The sequence below is a fragment of the Saccostrea cucullata genome, unplaced genomic scaffold, assembly GCF_032062105.1.
Source record: "Saccostrea cucullata isolate Sc308-1 unplaced genomic scaffold, CSIRO_AGI_Scuc_v1 ctg75, whole genome shotgun sequence".
In the NCBI taxonomy this organism is placed as follows: Eukaryota; Metazoa; Mollusca; class Bivalvia; order Ostreida; family Ostreidae; genus Saccostrea; species Saccostrea cuccullata.
In genome coordinates, this window is record NW_026940114.1 from 501112 (window position 1) to 522598 (window position 21487).

At 35.2% G+C, this 21487-nt stretch overlaps 1 protein-coding gene and 2 long non-coding RNA genes across 4 annotated transcripts in view; 2 read left to right on the plus strand and 1 right to left on the minus strand.

Annotated features, from left to right (window-relative positions):
• LOC134254833 (uncharacterized) overlaps window positions 1-21487 on the plus strand; it is a 255399-nt gene that overhangs the window by 43477 nt on the left and 190435 nt on the right. The window lies entirely within an intron of this gene.
• LOC134254835 (pentatricopeptide repeat-containing protein 1, mitochondrial-like) lies at window positions 3132-11489 on the plus strand. Its single transcript, XM_062737376.1, has 9 exons — window positions 3132-3217; window positions 4919-5373; window positions 5573-5678; window positions 5907-6047; window positions 6692-7012; window positions 7112-7855; window positions 7987-8106; window positions 9123-9305; window positions 10303-11489. The coding sequence occupies exons 2-9, from the start codon at window positions 5297-5299 to the stop codon at window positions 10402-10404; spliced, it is 1794 nt and encodes a 597-aa protein (XP_062593360.1). The 5' UTR covers window positions 3132-3217; window positions 4919-5296; the 3' UTR covers window positions 10405-11489.
• LOC134254796 (uncharacterized) lies at window positions 14005-20496 on the minus strand. 2 transcript variants are annotated; one of them, XR_009989386.1, is made up of 7 exons: window positions 20474-20496; window positions 16701-16784; window positions 16521-16612; window positions 16329-16411; window positions 15921-16025; window positions 15329-15425; window positions 14005-15208 (listed from the first exon to the last, which is right to left on the minus strand). It is a non-coding gene; the product is annotated as an uncharacterized LOC134254796 (long non-coding RNA). The 2 variants fall into 2 exon arrangements; XR_009989385.1 differs by lacking the exon at window positions 20474-20496 and adding an exon at window positions 19105-19372.

A 21487-nucleotide genomic window follows, 5' to 3' on the forward strand; every position in this document is an offset into this window, starting at 1 on the left:
CTCGGAGAAAGGAGGGAGTTGGGCTGGGAGAGAGAGGGTAAAAGAGTGGAGAGTGTGGGGGAAAAGAGTATACGGGGAGAGAGAGTGCAAGGCAGGGAGATTTTGATAGTGGGCAGAAAGGAGAGAGAGTGGATATAAAATGAGTACATGTATTGGCAGAGAGGGAATGGAGGAGAGGTTTCTTTTTTGTTAACGTCCCTCTAGATTTTTTTTACTCATATGGAGACGGCGCGATGCACTTGCCGGTGAAGAGCTGCAAATTTTGACCTATTCTCGGCACTTAGGGCCATTTAGCAATGAGGGATCTTTTCCGTGACAGCACCTACTGCGACACGGGACATCAGTTTATACGGTCTCATCCGAAGGAACGGTCTCCACTTCCTACAGTAGGATTCGAACCCGCGACGTAAGTGCCAACTCCTTACTCCGCTTCTCTATGGCAGATATATTCTACCACTACCACATGCGGGCAACTGATGGAGGAAGGGGGAACAAAGAAAAGAATTAACAGTAATGTTTTAATATAGGGGTATTTGCACTCCCCTTGTTATAATTTACGTAAACTAGTCACATACATTGTTATGAACTATTCATTTTTACCAACAAATACATAGCCTTTTTCATTTTAATTATGGGAAAATTCAGTATTATAATTTACATCACCTGTTAACCGGTATTAATCAATCGATCTGTTGATATATTAAATCAGAAATCAATTCACCGCCAGTATTTTATGATCCAGTCTTTGTTTCCTCAATGATCAATAACAAAAAACGAACATTTTCCTGGTTCTGTCAATTACTTCTTTCGAAAACCTGTTGTTTAAGTCTTTTGCATTAGTGTGACACATATGTTTGGATTGAATAAAACTACAAATTAATAGAATAGTTGTGTTTAAGATAAAATAAAAGAACTTGAATTAGGCAATAGTTAATTAACCACCACGATCGAATTTTTAGAATGCAAATGTAATGCTGGCTTTTATGCTTAAGAATTTAGGAGCTATAGAAGACATGTACATGTATATCCAAACATACCTTAACATGATATCGTCAGGTGTGTCATGATGTCTATCAGTTTGTCTGTGGGTGACACGTGAAAATATGGCACACATGACTGGAATGGAATTCTTTAGTTAACTATCAAAGGCAATAGTCGCCGAACAATAATAAAAAAATTAAAATCTTCTTAATTCATAAATCTGTTATTTTTGGGGGAATGGCAAATCACCAAATTTGTTGTTCATATGGTTTTGATTATACACGTTGTATTTAAACAATAAAATGCTTTCTTTGTTTGTTGTTACTGGAATGAACGGAAGCAGCTGTTGCAGAAAAAATACATAACCCGCTTACGCGGGTTATGTAAATTTTTTCTGCAATAGCTGCGACCGTTCATTCCAGTAACAACAAACAAAGAAAGACATTTTATTGTTTATATTTATATCTGTTTAAATTATCACTTTAAGTAGGATTAAAAATATTAATTATTGTGTTAATGATGCGAACGTCTTTGTAAGTTTCATTGATGGAACGGCCACTGATCAAGAAATCTGTACAGGTGATATGCCTAATGTAGTTTATGCAGGGATGAACGCAATGGGTTTTCTTAAGAAATAAAGAAGAAAATATTCAGTGGATGTAAATATAATAAATTAATTTTCTTCAACATTCAGTCGTGGCGCAGTGTTTGAGCGTTTGTTCTAGAGTCGCGGAGGAAGAAGTTGATCCTAACGTCGCGGGTTCAAATAAGTTTCCTCGTGTGGTGTTGATTCGATTGAACCAGATGTAAAACTTTATTCCTTGTTAATTCCATATAATTAAAGTACCAAAACCCCATTGTTCTCTTATTTGTGTCCTAAGGTTTTAAAGAATCTTGGTTCAACAATAAGAGGAAAACTCGGGGGTGGCCCAGAAAAGTCCCCGTAATACTACAATACTACTTCACTGTCACGGAAATATATGGGGGAAATCTTTTAGATTTTTTTTTCTGAAAAAGACAGGCCCAATCTATATACTGGCTAGTATATATAGGCGTGGCCTGTGAACCTCAAGTATTTTGTATTTTCCTTATCTTGACATTGGAAAAATTATGGTCGCATGGACTTTCCAAATAGTGGCAAATACTAATTTTCTTTTAAAATATACGATTTCTTCTTTTTTTTAATGAAGAATAACAATTAAATTCTATATAACATTTTAATTTGTATCTATAGAGGGATCAATGATCCTCTGATAAGAAAGACAACTCTTAATGGCAGAAGTTTCTATTACATGTACGTGTATTTCTTTCAGCGCTGTTTTTTTCCTTTTAAAACCAATTTTGCCCCGCAAGCCATACAAAATGTTACTTGCATTTACTTATGCCAGCGTGGTGCATTGGTACACGTAAAAGCAACTGCTCCAGAGTCCCAGAGAAGCGAGACGTGCATGGAACCTTCCTTCAGAGGAGACCGTATAAACCGAGGACCTGTGCCGCAGTGGTGCTGTTACGAAAAATGGTTTCGAAAAATCTTCTCAAAAATAACAAAACCATGACTAGTCATATATGGAAGCATTCTCAGATACCGAGTAGTCAGTATATAGTTCAAATTCTGATCCCCGCCGGGACAATAAAATGATTATGTAGGAATTCATAGGAAGAATGTTTAAAAATCTCAAGAGCAACAAAGCTTATGTTAATTTGATTCATGTATGAACTGATAAGAGTTTATAGAGTAGTAGAATTATGTAGAATCACCATCCCAACCCCACCCCATCCTAGCAAAACATGACTGACTCACTTGGGTAGGGTGTGTAACGATATGTGAGCTAGAATTTCATAAGCGTTAAAGAGAAAGAGAATCTTCTCTCCTGATGAAAAGGTTACTAAGTGAGCATTGTGGCCCAAGGGCCTCTTGTTTTACTTTATACAAGTACTAGATTTGTTCTGTAATCAAGTACTAACTAACTAGTGTGATCTTTTTTTCAAACACCATCTATAATCCTATCTGAGATATCAAAAGTATTCGATTATCTGCCTACTATTTCACTTTTTTCTTAATTATTATAACTTTTTTTGGAGGTTGTTTATTTGCGTGTTCGCTCTTTCAATGTACTACTCGGTGTTTAGTTTCTCCCATTCTCTTTACAAGCGCATGGGTGATAGAGATTTCATGACAACATGGATTCGACAGAATTTATCCTTGCCTAAGTTGCCATTTTGACAAGATGAAATCGTGAGTTGTGATTCAGTGTTGCATATTTAGATGAAAATATTTTGCTTTGATAACTAGTTTGGAAATTAATATTTTTTCAGTTCTGAAATTGGTTACTCCAAACTTCAAAATACCATCACGAAAATTAGGACATCGAGGAAATTCTAACTTATATGAATAACTACTAAGTGTCTTCCTCGCTTCTGGTCATTTTTACGTATTAGAATATTCACGGACCGACAAAACTGGTTACATGTTGTTCCTGTTCATACATGACTGATTTTTTGTAACTATTTGGGTCCAATATTAAACATGAATAATCAGTGTTCAGTAAGGAGGGGGGGGGGGGGGGGGCATACATTTTCAGTTGAGGGAGCAATATCAACTACCAAAAATTTCATGACAAGCTAATAAAGGTCATTGGACGTTTTTATTGAGGGAGCACTAAAACTATACTTCTTCTTTTTCCATACGAGTTTACTCTAGCTAGAGCGTTGTACTCGGACAGAGCGTTGTACTCGGTTGCTATGTTTTCTATAGTATTCTATATATTGGCAAAATTACATAGTGTATAGGAAAAGCATCTTTGAGTGAAGGCAGGGTTCTCACTAGGAATTTTTAAAACTTGAGTCCCAGAACTCATGGTGTTTGAGAAAGTTGAGTCCCAGCTAAATTTGGTTTAGAAGAGGAGTTTAATTTTTTTAAATGAGGGGCTCAACCCCCTTCAGTAGGGGAGCTAATCAAGAAAAGACAAAAATAGAGTGGGATCACTTAAAAAAACCTCCTCCCCAAGAACCACTGGACCAGAAAAGCTTAAACTTAAGTGAAAGCATCCTTGGGTAGTGCAGATTCTAACCTTACCAACTTTATTGGTCAGTATCTTAGAAATAAAATACATATGAAAATGTTCATTATGTTTCTCATTTTGTCCCATACTCTGGCAATACAGGTACAGATCAAAATTGTCTAATAACGTTCGAAGATTAAAATTCTGACAGGTAGCTTACAAAGGACAAAGTGGGAAAAATGAATGTTACGCAGATGAGATAACTCTTAGTAATGTGAAATTTGTCTATACAGATTCCAGTTTTACATTAAAATACTTTTGAAGAAAGCTTCTCAAGAACCACTTGGCTAGAAATGCTGAAACATAGTTGGACATATTCTGGGATATTGTAGATTCCAAATTGTTCATATCATGGCCCCTTGGTATAAAGCAGGGCCACAATAGGTAGTACAAGGGGGCAAAGTCTGGTGAAGAAATACAGGGCCAAAGTCACTCGGTCAAGTGTTGACTGTGCTGTGGTCCCTCAGCCTCTTGTTTTTCCCCTCTTGTTTTGGAAAAACAAAACTGTGAAAAATTAAAAATTTAGCAGAAATAAGTGTGTTTTCATTTTAGATTGGATGGGATCAAGAGTTCAAGCAATAAAGGAATGGAATTTTTTTCACATTTGTACTCAGATTATTTAATAGATTGCAGTTTTAATATAGTAAGATGTTATATGTTTGAAGCACAGCATATTTTCATTTTAACTTCAGTAACACTCAGTTATAAAAAAACTTACTTTTAAGAACATTTTGCTTATGATGAATTTTTTTATTCCTCTAGAGACCTTTTACTATAATAATTTAATAAGAAAGCAAATTTTGAATTCCCAATGACTTCCTTATAACCAAGTCTGTTTTACTATATACATGTATGTATTTTTTTTGGTATTTCAGAATCTGATGTGAAATCATTCTATAAACATGTTTAAAAGACATTTACTGGTAACCTGCTGCAAGTCCTGACAGTCAACGAGGAGCATGTTGCGACACACTGGGAAATTTTTCTGGAAAGGGAAAGTCAGAGGTTTTCCAACCCTTTTCTTCACCAGTAAAATGCAGGATGTAGGCATTTTCTTCAAATCAGTCAATGAATTTTCTGATAAACAAGACCTCCAATTTTCTAATGCTGCAGATGCATCAAATAAAAATAATTTAAAGACAGTGTTCAAGAATAAGAGTTTGAAATAAAATGACAGTAGAGTGAGACCTACAGCTGGGGGAGATAGGTGCCCTATATCTGGGGGTGCTTGGGAGGATATCTTTGGAAATCTAATGACGTCCGATCGAGAGACAGTAAAGCCAGCATTTCAGACCCCCAACCAGGACAAGGACCTCCAAGAGGAAGACAGGTGAGTTATTCCAGTCCCCAGCTGCTTTAGCGTGTTTAACTCCAGATCCAGTCCTTGACATCTGTTTAAGACTCCTTTATTGAATTCCTTTAGAAGTGCTTGCTGCTAACTTAAAAATATTTGCCTTAATGAACTGGTAAACATTTGTAACACCTTTGTAATGGTATCATTTATTGCCAGCTTTTTATATTTTATTCAGTGATGACGGATGTGAGGAAGATTATAGACCTTTAAGAGTTATATACCATAAACTCTCTCCAGAATGGTACAACAAGCAAATGAAGAAATATGCAAAAGAGGGCAAGGTTGGTCCATGGCTTAAAAGATATAAATAGATCAGTATTTTTATTTTATTTTAAATCTCTCAAGTTACCTATATGGAATATTGATCCATTAAAATTCATGTAAGTTGAAAGTAATCCATTGTTAATATTAATTATAAAGTCAAATTGCATTGCATGAAAAGATTTTATGTAGGTTTTCCTAATACATGTACCTGTATTGTGCACAAAGATCATTTTATAATTTGATAGATTGAGCGGGCCATTGATGTTCTTGAAGTGATCATGTTGAAGAATGACCGAGTGCGGCCATTACCAAGTCATTTCTACACTCTGATCTGCCTCATAAGTAAAACAGGAGATACAAAGAAAGCTTTCCACTTCTTTTCAAAGGTGACTTCATTTTTAACTATCCAGCCTTTGTATGGAGGGAATCTTTACAACTAAAGACCTATGAACAATTTATTTCTTGTAACAGTATTTAAAAAATACTGTAAATTACAAGAATTTTATTTTAGTGCCATTTTGCAAGAGCTTCTACCTGTGAAAATTGCATTTTCATGCCTATCAAATAACTATTAAACATTAAAATAAAGAATGTGAGGAAAATCAGGTGATCTATTTTCGTGTTTAAGGATCTTTTCACACACTCATAGAGTATAACACTCTGAAAGTCACTAATCAACTTCTCCTCTGCCCATTGACCTTCCATGTTTTTGAAGGTTAAGATTTTCATATCTGAACATGCTGAAAGATGTTCAAAATGTACAGACAGTACAAAGTCAAGGATGATTGAACAGAATGGTCATGGTAGATCCAGAAAGAATCAAGATGTTAAAGTGATCACCACTTGTGGATAGTTTTTATTAATGTAACTTAATTTAATATGTCGCTTGGTTCATCATAGCCATATGCTTTGTTCAATTATATATGTCTGTTTCATGTGATAAAAAGCAATCTGACAAAGAGGTGCTCTTGCCCATTAATCTTTGTTTTATGTATATGAGTTTCATTACTGAGAATGATTTGAATTTTAGATGAGAGATTTTGGATATAAACCAATCCCACAAGTCTTCACTGCCCTGTTTGATGCTTGTTCTAAATCAATTTATGGGAAAGAGGATGGTTTCGAACGAGCCACAAAACTTATTCACACAATGAAAGAAAACAACATTACCCCAAACCAAACAACGTTTAATGCCATGATCAAAACCTTTGGAATGCTGGGGAAAAGTGAGATAGCACTTCATCTAGCTGACCAGAACCTCAGCCTTTATCGTCCAGATGACAAGACAATAGCCAACATTTTGATAGCTGCTGCTGGAGATGAAGTGAATGGCTTGGCTCTTGCTATTGGGGTATTTGTCTGACTGATAAAAGGTTTTGTTATATATTATTTTTTTTCAATTTGAAACTGATATTGTACATCCTGATGATGACTCAATTCTTTTTTACAGATATGGAGGGTGGCAAGTCTACGTAAGATAAAAACAACAGTATTTCATTATATGCTTCTTCTCAGAGCCATTCGCTGTTGTGGAATAGGAGATGAAGACAAATTCTACCAAATGTTGATTCAGACATCGCCATATGAAATGCAAGAAAGATTACAGTTATCTTTAGCTGAATTTCAGAAGAGGATGAAGGAAGGTAATCTTACCTCTGAGGATTACCTCCCATGTTCAAATTGTCCACCAGAGGGAGCACTAGGTAGTGTTGCCACCCGTGATATTCAGTTGAGGTTGTCAGACATGACTCAGACAGACTGTATTGTTATGGGTACTCATTCTTGTGATAGCACAATGACAGCATCTCCATTAGACATAGTGGTCACAAACACACAGCCAAAAGCATTGTCAGTGTCTATCAAATCAGTTGATTCTTTTGAAACTGATGGTGGAAATTTTCAAGATATTTTAAAACCAGGAGAAATATCAATTCTGAATATGTACAAAATCAGAAACAAATATGAAAGACTTGAGTTGCTTGGAGGAGTAAGTGGATTTTTAGCTCGCATGAAAAGGGACAGAATTAAACCTAATGTGGCTGTGTTTGGACAGTTATTTCACATCGTAGAGACATTGGAAGAAGAGGAATTCTTGTTTTCTGCAATGGAGAAGCTCCAGGTATCCCCAGATATAGACATTATATCTCATGCAATGCTAAAGAGACTTAGAAGATTCGAAAAAGAAGAGGCCAAGGTATTATATATTTTTATTTCTTATATTTAGATCATTTAGATGTGAACTACTTATTCGATCTCATAATTCTTCATGAAAAAAACTAATTATGTTAAAAGATGTTAAAATGTCAACATTTTAAATTTTTGCAGTGTTTGTTGGAATTAATGCAGCAAAAAGGTCTAATGCCCAATATTTTTGTGTGGAAATACTTAGCATTCATTGAATGTCGGAATGGGGAAGCACTGAGACAGTTTTTAGAAGAATTGCAGGTAAACATTTAAGAAATCACAAGCCTTCAGGTTGCTTTAATCCAGTGGATATAATAGGAGTAACATAAGATTTAAAACTTTCAGTCCTGTAAAACTATCAGTGTTTTATTGGCACTAAATTGTATTTAAGTGCAACTTAAATGGTGCATATCTGTTGTAAATTTATTGCAAAAATACTTTTTTGTGACCTGAATATGGTCACAAAAAAGGAAAAATTGAATTTTCACAAGAAAGAAATATTTTTTTTTATTATATGATTGAATAATTTCCATCTCTCTTTTTGGCTGAGATCCTACTATGTTAGAAAAATACTACGTTGTATTGACCTGCACGTGGCATTGCAGGTGAATACAAGGATTTATTTTCTCTACAGTGATCTAAAAATAGATTGGGAAATTCCAAATTGATCAGTTTTTCCCTGATAATACTCCTTCCTTTCAAAATGTATCCTATAAAAAAGACCGACATTATATAATTTTTTCATGGCAACTAAAATTGACAAAAAACTATTTCAAATTGATATGACTGTTAAGGTTTATTTACATCTTAATTCTGCTTCTCTCTTGTATTTGGCTAGGACTTAATTAAATGCAAACAAGTACTGGTAATGAACTGAATCATTTTATCAGTGAATGATATAATAAAACAATTATTGCTGTTTTTTCAGTCAACACAATGATTAAGCCATCTTCGAAGTACAATATTCACCTCGCCCTTCGAGCTCGGTGAATATTGTACTCCTCAGATGGCTAAATCATTGTATTGACCTCAAAAAACAGCAAAAATTGTATTATATCCCAGGCTTAAGTCTAATTGAAGAAATATGGTGGTCTGTGTAAACTATTTCAATTGCCATAGTTTAACAAGTTTTAAAAAAAATAAACTTAAATTTCTATCACAGTATATACAGTTTTATTTTCCTTTTCACTTCAAGTGTAAGCTGATATATAGCTTGCTAAAATGTTTTAAAAATGCGCAAAAACATATTTTACTATATATATAAATCTTTCTTGAAGCACAATGATATTGCCTTGACTGTTCACTTGATGGATGGACTGATGAGGAGCAGTGATTATACCTTTAGAAACAAAAAGTATTTGTTACAATTAATGGACAAACTAGACATCTACCCAACAGAGTACTTTGTGGACAGAGTACATGGAATTATCAAACATACCCAAGAAAGATTGAGGAGAATGGTAAGGAAGCAATATCAGAAAGACAGTAATACAACATATGACATGTCCCTATAAACATATATTTATAACTTTTCTCAATAATTTTTAAAAGTAATGTTTCTTAAAAATTGTGCTTCATTTATACCAGTCATTGTTGCAAGTTACTAGTACCAGAAGAGGATATTTCCTGTACATATTACTGTGAAAAATCACTTTAATGCTGATATAATATCATAATTTTTGGGTTCCGTGATATGGGGTATTGTGACCTCACCCGTATCACACCATGCAGAATCCGTGTATTTACTACTAAGTACTGTAAACCAACTTTTATTTGCGTACGAGAAATTTTCGCGAAGTTTGCAAGAGCCTCTTCATCGCGAATATTTCTCGCCGCGAACCAGTCCTTAAAGTGTATATGTCTATTAACAACAGATTCAAAAAGGCTTGATCGCAAAAATAAATCGTCACGAACTAGTTTATCCCTGGTAAATCGCGAAATAAAGTTGTCGCGAATAAAAGTTGGTTTACAGTATATGATAAAGATCCCCATCAGTCCTTCTTATCCATATCAGCCCTAAAGGGCTTATACTGCTCTTGGGGCCTCTAGCATATAACATTTGCAAAATGCTGTATTTATTATTAAGTATCAAACTGTAAAAAGATTTTGTTACCAGCTGGTACATGAGAGCAATGTTAAGTCCCAGGTAGAGTCAAACATACTGTTAATCAAATATTATTTGCAACATCATTAATTAACGATACTGATAGTTCAGTTTGGAATTCTTCTGTGACTTCTCATTTTTGCGACTGAGGCAACATTTTACATAAATACATACTTGTAGATAAATAATTGCTTGTGATGAGAAATATCTGTGAATAAAAGAACATAGGGAAACTCGCAGATATATCTCCCACATGCATAAAAGTTGGTTTACAGTATAACCTGAGAAACTTGTGAAACGATGGACCTTTTAGTTAGTATTTTTTGTAAAATTCATGAATTGTTAAATTTTAGGCACTGCAGAAGAAAGACTGCTCAGAGGAACAGAGAGAATTCATGGACTTCCAACATTACTTTCATCAATGGCTGAAAACTGTTCCAATGCAGAAATCATAGCCGGAAGTAGGAGCAACAAGCAAATTCAAAGAATTGTGGTCCCCCACTTTCAGTGTCTTTGTGGATGAGATGTCATTTTTTATGACACATTGTGTCTAATATGAACACCCTATCATATGTCATTTATTTAGAAATTATCACTGAAGTTGATTTTTTTTAAAAAATAAGGTCAATTGTGAAGGTCAAGGTCAAGGGGTAAGAATTCATAGCATGCTCGGAAATATCTTGTCACAGGTAATGCACATGTCAAATATGAAAGTCCTATCTCTTCTCAATATAAGGAACAAGATGTGTCAAATAGTGAAACGCAGATGACCTCGTATGGCAACATAACAAAGATTTAAGATTTCTTGATTCAAATGAAATATATTTGATATTACCCAAAGTAAGGTTTTCAGACAAGAATTACGATTGTGAAATACAAAATCCCACCCCCCTGTTCAAAAGAAAGTTATGGCCAAGGATACATATTTGAAAGGTAGGTCAAACTCCAAGTTGAAAGGATCTGAGTTGTTGATTTCTTTAAAAAGGTCACAAGTAATACATATGTGAAGGATGAAAACCCTAACCTTAACAGTTCAATAGTTATGGCCAAGGTAAAAGTTTTGAAAAAGTAAGTCAATCTCCAAGGTCAAGGTCAAAGGGTCAAAGTTCTTGGTATCCAATGAAAGGTCTTCTCATAAGGATTACATATGTGAAGTACGAAAGCCTTAGCCCTTACCGTTCAAATGTTATGGTCAAGGTTAAACTTTTTTTTTTCAAAAGTACGGAAATCTCCAAGGTCAAAGTCAAAATGTCAGAATGGTTGGTATCCAATGAAAGGCCTTGCCACAAAAAATACATATGTGAAATATGTAAGTCCTAGTTTCTACCATTCAAAAGATATGGTCAAGGTTAAAGTTTTTTCATAAGTACGGAAATCTCCAAGATCAAAGTTGTTGGTATCCAATGAAAGGTCTTGCGACAAAAAAAACATGTGCGAAAATATGAAGTCCTACATGTAGTATCTACCGTTCAAAAGTTGTGGCCATGGTCAAAGTTTTTGAAAATTAGGTCAGTCTCCTTGGTCAAGGTCAAAGGGTCAAAGTTCTTGGTATCTAATTAAGGTATTTTTACAAGGATTACATATGTGAAGTATGATAGCCCTAGCCCTTTCCGTTCAAAAGTTATGGTCAAGGTAAAAGTTTTTTCATAGGTCTCTAAGGTCAAGGTTAAAAGGTCAAAATTGTTGGTATCCAATGAAAGGCCTTGACACAAAAAATGCATATGTGAAATATGAAATTCCTAGTTTCTACTATTCAAAAGATATGGCCAAAATAAAAGTTTGGATTTTTTGTGTAAAAGTGGGTCAAACTCCAAGGTCTAGGTCAAAAGGTCAAATATGGTGGTACCCAAAGAAAGGTCTTCTCACAAGGGACACACAAGTGAAATATGAAAGTCATAGCTCCACTAAATCAAAAATAATGGGCAAGGTTAAAGTTTTCGTGACGGACGGACAGACGAATGAGATTTAATGTCCCCTCGCTTTCGCTAAAGCGGGGCACAATAAAGAAGGCAATAAATTGTTATTTTATTCATTATGGTTTTATTTTGTTCGGGATTGGTCCAAAATGAATTTTTTTTTTTCAATTTGCCATTTCATTTCAATTTCTTGCCAAAAAGACCGAGACTAGTCAAAATTCACATATACTTTGATCATTAGTAAACTTTAATTAAGTGAATCATCGTGCATACGTACAGATATTTCTCCATCAGATAATAAAGGCTTGTCATAATTTTTAATTCTTATACCACCAACCTTTCACTTGCTATTTGACTTCGAATTAAAGTCGTGACACTCTTTAGGTTCATAAACAGTACCTGTATCAGGTTCCAATGAGCAATCTTTGTATCAAGTACGAGCTCCTAGTATTTCTACATTGTTAAGTTAAAGTTTTAAAAAAATATTTTTACACTATTCTGCCTGTAACTCTTTGAACTTGCTGCATTGACACTGGATTAAAATAAGAACTTTCCTTATTTCAAAAACAATACCTGTACCAATTCTTTTCCAAATAAAGTCTTAGCCGAGACATTTTTTTTCTTTTTTCTACCAGTGACCTTGAAATCGCCAAAATGACCTTGGATAAAGGTCAAGGCATATTCTTTGATCATAAGCAATATCTGTACCGAGTATGAGCTTCCACTGACTCTCCATTACAAAGTCAAGTTATGTCATACCTTTTTTTCTACTAGTAACCTTGAACTAAATGGAATGACTGGATAAGATCATGACACATTTTTGGGTCATAAGCAATCCCTGCACCAGGTTTGAGCTTCCAGTGATTCTTTCTACAAAGTTATGACCCAGACAAAAATTTCATACTTTTAGGCCAGTGACCTTGAACTTGCAGGAATGACCTTGTGTCAGATCAGGACTCACTGTTGGGTCATTCCAAGCAAGCTCTATAACAAGTATAAGCTTCCAATGTTTCCATATATCAAAGTTAGAGCCTAGACAAAATTACATTCACAGACAATGTGATTCCTGTATATCCCTAAAACTTCCTTTGTTTGGGGTAAAAAGAGAAGTTTCATTACAAGGAATATACATTTGAAATATGAAAGCCCTAGCACTAATCATTCACATCATTTTGTTTTACCAAAGTAGGTCAAAGTCTAACTTAAAGGTTAAAAAAAGTTCAAAAGGAATGGCCATGGGTAGTAAAAATTAGTAAATTTGGAGACACATAAACAGACAGACAGTTTATCAAAATATGCCCACAAATCTTCAATTATAGAGGTGGAATAAAAACTCAACAAGTTTAATTCCATGACAAACAGACTGTATAATAGTGTATTTTAATATATATGATAAATTCAAACTGACAAAAATTAATCATGTATCACAAGGGACAAACACAGTTTTTACAATTACATGTACATCAGTTATGCTTTTCAAGAAAAATTGAAAAAATATGAAACATCTAGAAAATCTTCATATACTACTTGTGTAAGAAGTAGAACATGCTTATAGAACTTGACAAGGAAAAATATTTCATAAAAAACTTAAATTACTTAGAGCCTCAGTAACAAGTAAAAGAAGGAAAAAGTGTTGCATACAAAGATAAAACTAAATTAGATAAGCAAGAAGCCCATGGGCCACATCACTCACCTGAGTAACTTTGGCCATTATGTTATTAAACAGATTTCCCCCCTAATACCTATCTTGACCTTTCCCAATCCCCAGGGGTCATGATCCAAGCAATTTAGAATCTACACTAGTAACACTACCCCAGGATGCTTCCACAGAAGTTTAGCTTTTCTGGCCCAGTGGTTCTTGAGAAGATTTTTTTATGACCCCACCCTATTTTTGTATATTCTTGACAATTTCCCCTCGGAAGGGGACTTTATTTTTATAATTTAAACTCCCACTACCCAAGGATGTTTTGTACTAAGTTTGGTCAAAATTTACCCAATGGTTCTCAAGAATAAGCTGAAAATGTGAAAAGTTTACAGATGAATGGACAGTCAGATGGATGGACGACGGACAACAGGTGATCAGAAAATCTCATATGAGTTAAAAATTGCCTGCTATGTAAATCAAAGGAGAGATTTAGATTTTGCATATTGTTATATTTATTTATAATCTAAAACACTAAAAAATAATAATGTTACAATGAGATCACTTTATCTTTTCTAGCAATTTTCAAACTAAAATTAGATATCATTGAGATGGTGGCCATCTCAAAGGGTCCCACTTTCAGCAATGAACATAAAAATGTAAAGTAGCTGAAAGGGGTTTTAACCTTGACTCTTGGCCTAGAAACTTTGTTCAAGGTCACTACACATCCATTGACCAGTGGCACTCTGTGAGAGAAGTATTAGCCACATTGGACCAAGGGGAGAAAGCATATGCTCTGGACAAGAATTCACAATAAAAAAAATTACCTCCCTTTCTCTTAAGCTTAGATATTCAGACAAGCACTGATTTACCTCTCTTGATATTTTTGCTTAAAAATCCAATCTTTAACTTTTTTAAATTTAAAAAATATAATGTACAGATACAAAAAAAAAAAACATTCAGAAAAAATAACGTAGTATATGAAAAGTTGTACAATAATGTAGTATCACAACTTTGAGTGATCTGCTGTGGATGTCATATGATCATGAGTTATCCTTAATGAGTTATGTACTCAGCATGGTACACTGAATCCTGAGAATTAAGCTGTTTACTGTGTCCATCACTTTGTAGATATTAGTACATACTCAACTCTGTCCATTGGATTCTGTGAGTTAAGCTATTTAGTGTGTCCATCACTTTGTAGATAACAATGTACTCAGCACGGTCCATTGAATTCTGTCAGTTAAGCTATTTAGTGTGTCCATCACTTTGTAGATATATAACAATGTACTCAGCACGGTCCATTGAATTTTGTCAGTTAAGCTATTTAGTGTGTCCATCACTTTGTAGATATATAACAATGTTCTCAGCACAGTCCATTGAATTCTGTCAGTTAAGCTATTTAGTGTGTCCATCACTTTGTAGATATATATAATTGAAATAAGTAGTGTGTCCATCACTTTGTAGATATATAACAATGTTCTCAGCACAGTCCATTGAATTCTGTCAGTTAAGCTATTTTAAGTGTGCCCATCACTTTGTAGATATATAATAATGTACTCAGCACTATCCACTGAATTCTTTGAGTTGAGTTATTTAGTGTGTCCATCACTTGCAGTCCAAACCTTAAATTACTCTCTGCACTATTGTTGAAGCATATTTGTCTGCTTTCAAAGAAACATGAAATTGATGGCAGTCTGCCTGTAAAAAAAGAAATCACCAGGACTCAACATAAATATTAATAAAATCTTAATAAATGAAAAATAGCTAACATATTTTACAGAATAGAATGATTTTGCAGAGCTTGTACATGTGTCTTACCTTTATTTTCAGGTCCCATAGTTGATCTCTTTGGAGTCTTGAGGAATCATGTTGATCTGCTTTTGGAAACAGGATCAATGCCAGCATAACCGCCTGCCTATTAACAAAAAGACACTAAGAATCCAAGCAATGAGAGAGTCAAAATCTCCTCTAATTCACATAATGCAAGGTCTAGAGCTTTACATGCATCTGATCTGACTAACCATCAATGTTTAGGTTAGACAGTAGTAAGTCCTTACTTTCCACATTCTTGTTAACTGATTGAGATCAGTCTCATCTTCTACTTGTTAACAAAGGAAATCCAAAGATAATGAAAAAAACATGAACAAAAATACCTTGTGCCAAATTGTTCACCTGAGTCACCTTGACTTTGTCATCAAAAGAAAAATTCTTAATTCATATTTTTTTACTAATCCTAGTCCAAAGGGATCATGATGTAACGTAATTTGAAACAACACATCCTCGGGATGCCCTATTGTTATTGCAACACAGTCTTGCTGTTGTGCAGCAGAAGTAAATTCCCCTGGACCTATGATTTGATAAGTGTATAAAGAAAATTTGTAAATTGCAAAAAATAAATCTTTTTACCCACCCCTTAATCAGATATTGGCTGCTGTACAAAGCTTGGCAATAGACTCTTCTTTTTCTTCACTTGGTCAGCACTGGTCCTCTTCCCTTGTCAAATTCCTTGAAAATACTTGATGGAAAGAAGATAAGCAATAATACAAAGCAATGTAATAATCACAGAAATTCAAATGAACATAATCATTACAACATTATTAGCTTGAAAATCAAAAACCAAATAAAGACAATAAGGTTATGATAGCTAGGAATAAGGTGGAATATTGGGGCAAGGAGAGGAAAGCATAGTTACTTTAGAGTAGGGAGGACAAAGATATGTCAGAAATAATTAAATAAAAAATACTTGTAAGACTCCTGCCTGTTAAAGTGGGTCATGATGAAGTTCCATAGGTGAAAAAGAAGTAAAGTCTGATTCTACGAGTATTCTCCTCATGGCTGCAGCGGAATGGGAAAGGGACTCTTCCTCACTTAGAATTCCTGGTCGTTCTTAACTTTCTTCTGCTTAAAAAGATAAAACAGAGACATAAAAGGGGAAACACTTGCACTTAATACCAAGTGAGAAGCTTCAGTAAAAAGCAGCTTGTTGCTTACCACTTTTGAAACATAATACCTGCAAAACACAGACAGGAATAAACTCTTCTTATATTAATGACCTTGGTCCTCTATTGTTGTTCCTCTTCTGAATCAAAGGGGAACTGAAATCTGTCAATTGAAGGTCCAGATGTTAAAGCTTGGTACAGCCAACATCAATAGGCAAGCAAAGATACAAGAAGTAAAATCTGAATCTTACCCTGCTTTCTGCTGCTGTATGCAGTTCAATGAGAGAGGGAGTCCTCCTCACTTCAGGATCCTGTTCAGCCTTAAAAGTATTCCTCTTAAAAAGATAAAAATTAACAGACACCAAAAGAGGATCACTTGCACATCATACCAAGTGAGAAGATTTCTAAAATAAACTAGTGGCCAATGGGCAATATGCTTACCTAAGCATATTGGCTAGTAAATGACAAAAGTCCAGTATTGAAAAGTATAAAATTTAGGAAGAGGAGAAGGGGGCTTGAATAACTACCTGGAGACATTTTCATATCAATAACAATGGCTTAGCTGTTCTTGAACATAAAATTTTTACCTATATATTCCTTTGTTAAAATTTTATCCCCATTGATGCCCCTCCCTGCCCCCTGGAATCAAGATTTGGACAAATTTGAATCTACACTACCTAAGGATGCTTCCATATCAATATGACTACATATGGCTTTGGTATTATTGAGAAGACATTTCCTATATACTGTAAATCACTTAATTTTCGCGACACCTTATTTTCACGAGATTAGTCAATGACTCTTCATTAGCGAGACAAAATTTTCAAAATTGTGGTCATTGCTCTATATAATCTTAAGGAATTATATTATATGCGAGAATCAAATTTTCGCGACCATACCGTCTCGCGTAATAATGTGAAAATAAAGTTCTCGCGAATAAAAAGTGATTTACAGTATTCCCCTGTCCATTTTGATCCACCATTGGGGCCCTGCCCTACACCTGGGAGTCATGATTTGAACAAACTTAAATCTACACTACATGAAGATGCTACCGTATACATATCGCCAGTCATGACATATTTGTTTCTGAGAAGATTTCTAAAAATATTTCCAATATAATCCAATGTAAAACTTTGATTGTCCAATGTGGCCCAAACCTTTTCCCGGTAGACATGATTTGAACAAAATGAAATCTTCACTACCAAAAAGGATGATTTGCTATCAATATAACTAATTGTGGCTTGAGAAAAAAAAAGTATATCCCTACATACTGTAGACTCCTAAATATGTGCGTGGAATTAATTTTCGCGTAATTTCATGAGAAGCACCACACACAAAATTAAATTACTCGCCTTTATTTTTATGGCGCTGAAATCTATGTAAAATCTCTTAACCAACCATGCATTTGCGAATTATTATTCTTGTGATTTGACGGTGAAAAGCCTATTTGCGATAATTACTCGCGAAAAATAAGGAATCTACAGTATTATATATATTTTTGATCCCCTATTCTGACACCAACATGGGGTCTTGATTTGACTAATTTTGAATCTACACTACCTGAGGATGATGCCACATAAGTGTCTCTTTCCTGTCTCAGTGGTTCTTGAAAAGAAGATTTTTAAAAGATGTCCTTAATTTTTCTCTTATTTGTAGTAATCTTCCATTTGAAGAGGGAGTGGGCCTTCATTTGAATAAACTTAAATCCCATAATGGCATTTATCCAAGGATACTCTTTGCCAAGTTTCGTTGAATTTGACCAAAGATGAAAATGTGAAATTTTACAAACAAGAGGCCCATGGGCCACACCGCTCACCTGAGAAGCTTTGACCATTCTGTTCTTTACCAGATTTCCCCCTTGTAACACATATTGTGACCCCACCCTACCCCACTGATCAAAATTTAGACAATTTGAAATCTACACTACCCCAGGATGCTTCCACATAAGTTTCAGCTTTTCTGGCCCAGTGCTTCAAAGATTTTTCCTATATATTTCTATGTAAAACTTTGATTCCCCATTGTGGCCCCGCCCTACCCCCGGTGGTCATGATTTGAACAATTTAGAATCTACACTACCCCAGGATGCTTCCACACAAGTTTCAGCTTTTCTGGCCCAGTGGTTCTTGAGCAGAGGATTTTCAAAGATTTTTTCTATATATTTCTATGTAAAAATTTGATTCCCCATTGTGGCCCCGCCCAACCGCCGGGGGTCATGATTTGAACAATTTAAAATCTACACTACCCCAGGATGCTTCCACAGAAGTTTCAGCTTTTTGAGATTTTTTAATGACCCCACCCTAGTTTTGTCTTTTCTTGATTATCTCCCCTTGTGAGGGGACTTGGCCCTTCATTTTAACAATTTAAATTCCCCTTCACTCAAGAATGCTTGGTACCAAGTTTGGTCAAAATTGGCCCAGTGGTTCTTGAGAAGAAGTCGAAAAATGTGAAAAGTTTACAGATGGATGGACGGACAGACGACGGACAAAATGTGATCAGAAAAGCTCACTTTAGCCTTTGGCTCAGGTGAGCTAAAAAGATGACAAAGACATAAAATGAACAAAGGTTCACTTCTTTTAAAAACTAGCACTTATATCAATTGATTCTACTACTAAATTGGGTTTGTGATCAGGAGAGATCCTATTATGAGATGTTTACCAATGCTTTTGAGACTCATCTTCCCGTGCGCCCTTGCGAACTTAGCCTGGGACAAAATGATACCCAGTATCCGTCTGCTTCCACGTGGAGGCATCGCATAGGACTTGTTGTGGAGAGGCTATGTACTGGCAGGGGAAGACATTAGAATTTTTTCCCCCTTTTCGCATTGCTGCTAGCCAGCGGTGATGGCTGAAAGCGAGAGGTGACAAGCACACAGACACTAACACCAACACACTAGACGCGTCACACAACATTTAGCAGACGTTAGTAGTTTTAGTAGCTTGTTACTTGTACAGGGTTCTCCATTGTTTGAAATTTTACTGTGTTGCAGAGTTTATGCAAAGCACTAAAATTTCACGGTATTTTAGCGATCAAATTTGCAACTGACTCACTATTCATTATAATTACTTGAGAATATATGCACACAATTAAAAAAAAAAGAAAAATCACCAATTTGTTACAAAAATAGTACGGTCGAACATATTAGCACATGAAATGTGAAAATGCAGAGGAAATTCTTGTCTATAAAGTTGAACTACTTACAATATTTTAAAGCAAATTTGTCATAATTTTTTTGTCAATTTTATTGATCGAATTAAGGAATTACAAAAAAAGAGACTTCGGAATAGTAAAATACTTTTAAAAGTTCCTTGAAAATTGAAAACTATTTATTTACATCAAGTAAATGATTTTGGTACAGTGTTATGTTTGATTTACATTGCAAACATAATTCTAGAGCCATGGCTCTAAAGAAAAGACATTTAAATATATTTTTAAAAATAATACAATGTACTTTAATTGCAACTACTAGTACCAATTAAGCGTTACATGGAAGTTTGAAATCCAATTTTTTGTCTTTGTTCCTTCATGCGTCAAGTCCATTGAGGGTCTAGGAAATAATTGATTATGCAAGGTGAAAGCATAATTAAGTGACCTAGATATAGAATTGAAAGACGGTAGAATTGTTTGATCAATTATGTTTCAGATAGAGAGAATTTGTATGTTTCAATTTTTTTTTATTATCACAGATCTTACTGTGTCAGCAAAATTTTTAATGTGTCACACAGATAAAATTTGAATCTTTACTGTGTCAGAGAACATTTTTCTGTGTCGGGGACCAACACAGTAAATCAGCTCATGGAGAACCCTGCTTGTTAGAGTGTTAATCATGCAAACCTGTCCACCACAAGCACTAATCATGCACTAACTAACAAATACCTTAATTACAATAATAACCTACGCTCCTCTAAGCTGTCTAACTATCAACTAAAGCCTACTTACTAACTCAAACTACAACACAACTGCACCTACCGGAAATACTATACAAACTAAACCTAAGACTAAGAAACACCTTTGCAATGCTACTTACAACTACTATACACCCCATACTTTTTGAATGTAGCAGAAAACACTCTAGACTGACCTTCAAAGGTGGCTATCTCTGCTTCCTGTCAATTCAAACTCAATAGGTCAAAGCCTGAAAAATCCAACATCAATTGGAAAGCCATAATATTGGGAAAAGGTGTTCAGAGGTCAAGTATGAATCTTACCGCACTTTCTGCTCATGAACGCTGTTAAATGAGAGAGGGACTGCTCTTCACTTCAGGATCCTGGTCAGCCTCAAATTTCTTCTGCTTAAAAAGAGAAAACAAACACATCAAAGGAGAATCACTCACATTCCCTAACAAATGACAAACTTCATTTGAATAATCAATTTGTTACTTACAACCTTGAGCCATATTGGTTGCTGCATAGAGATGGGAAATGGACTCATCATCCTGTCTTTTGCTGTTGGTCGACCTTGCTCCTCCATCGTTGTTCCTCTTCCGAGTCCCTGAAAGTATAAAACTGGCACAATGTTAGTAAAACTTCAAAAGAATGCAACAAATCACGAAAAGTTACTTACCACTTTGGGCCATGTTGGCTGCTGTATAGAGATGGGAAATGGACTCGTCATCTCGTCTTCCTCTGTTGGTCGACCCTGCTCCTCCATCGTTGTACCTCTTCCGAGTCCCTGAAAGTATAAAACTGGCACAATGTTAGTAAAACTTCAAAAGAATGCAACAAATCATGAAAAGTTACTTACCACTTTGGGCCATGTTGGCTGCTGTATAGAGATGGGAAATGGACTCATCATCTCATCTTCCTCTGTTGGTCGACCCAGCTCCTCCATCGTTGTTCCTCTTCCCAGTCCCTGAAAGTATAAAACTGGCACAATGTTAGTAAAACTTCAAAAGAATGCAACAAATCACGAAAAGTTACTTACCACTTTGGGCCATGTTGGCTGCTGTATAGAGATGGGAAATGGACTCGTCATCTCGTCTTCCTCTGTTGGTCGACCCTGCTCCTCCATCGTTGTTCCTCTTCCCAGTCCCTGAAAGTA

Excerpts from the sequence above, each read along its gene's own strand:
- LOC134254835 (XM_062737376.1), top strand. The coding sequence starts at position 5,297 with ATGACGTCCGATCGAGAGACAGTAAAGCCAGCATTTCAGACCCCCAAC. Across the intron at positions 5,374-5,572 it reads GACCTCCAAGAGGAAGACAG|TGATGACGGATGTGAGGAAG; the intron begins GTGAGTTATTCC and ends TATTTTATTCAG. Across the intron at positions 7,856-7,986 it reads TCGAAAAAGAAGAGGCCAAG|TGTTTGTTGGAATTAATGCA; the intron begins GTATTATATATT and ends AAATTTTTGCAG.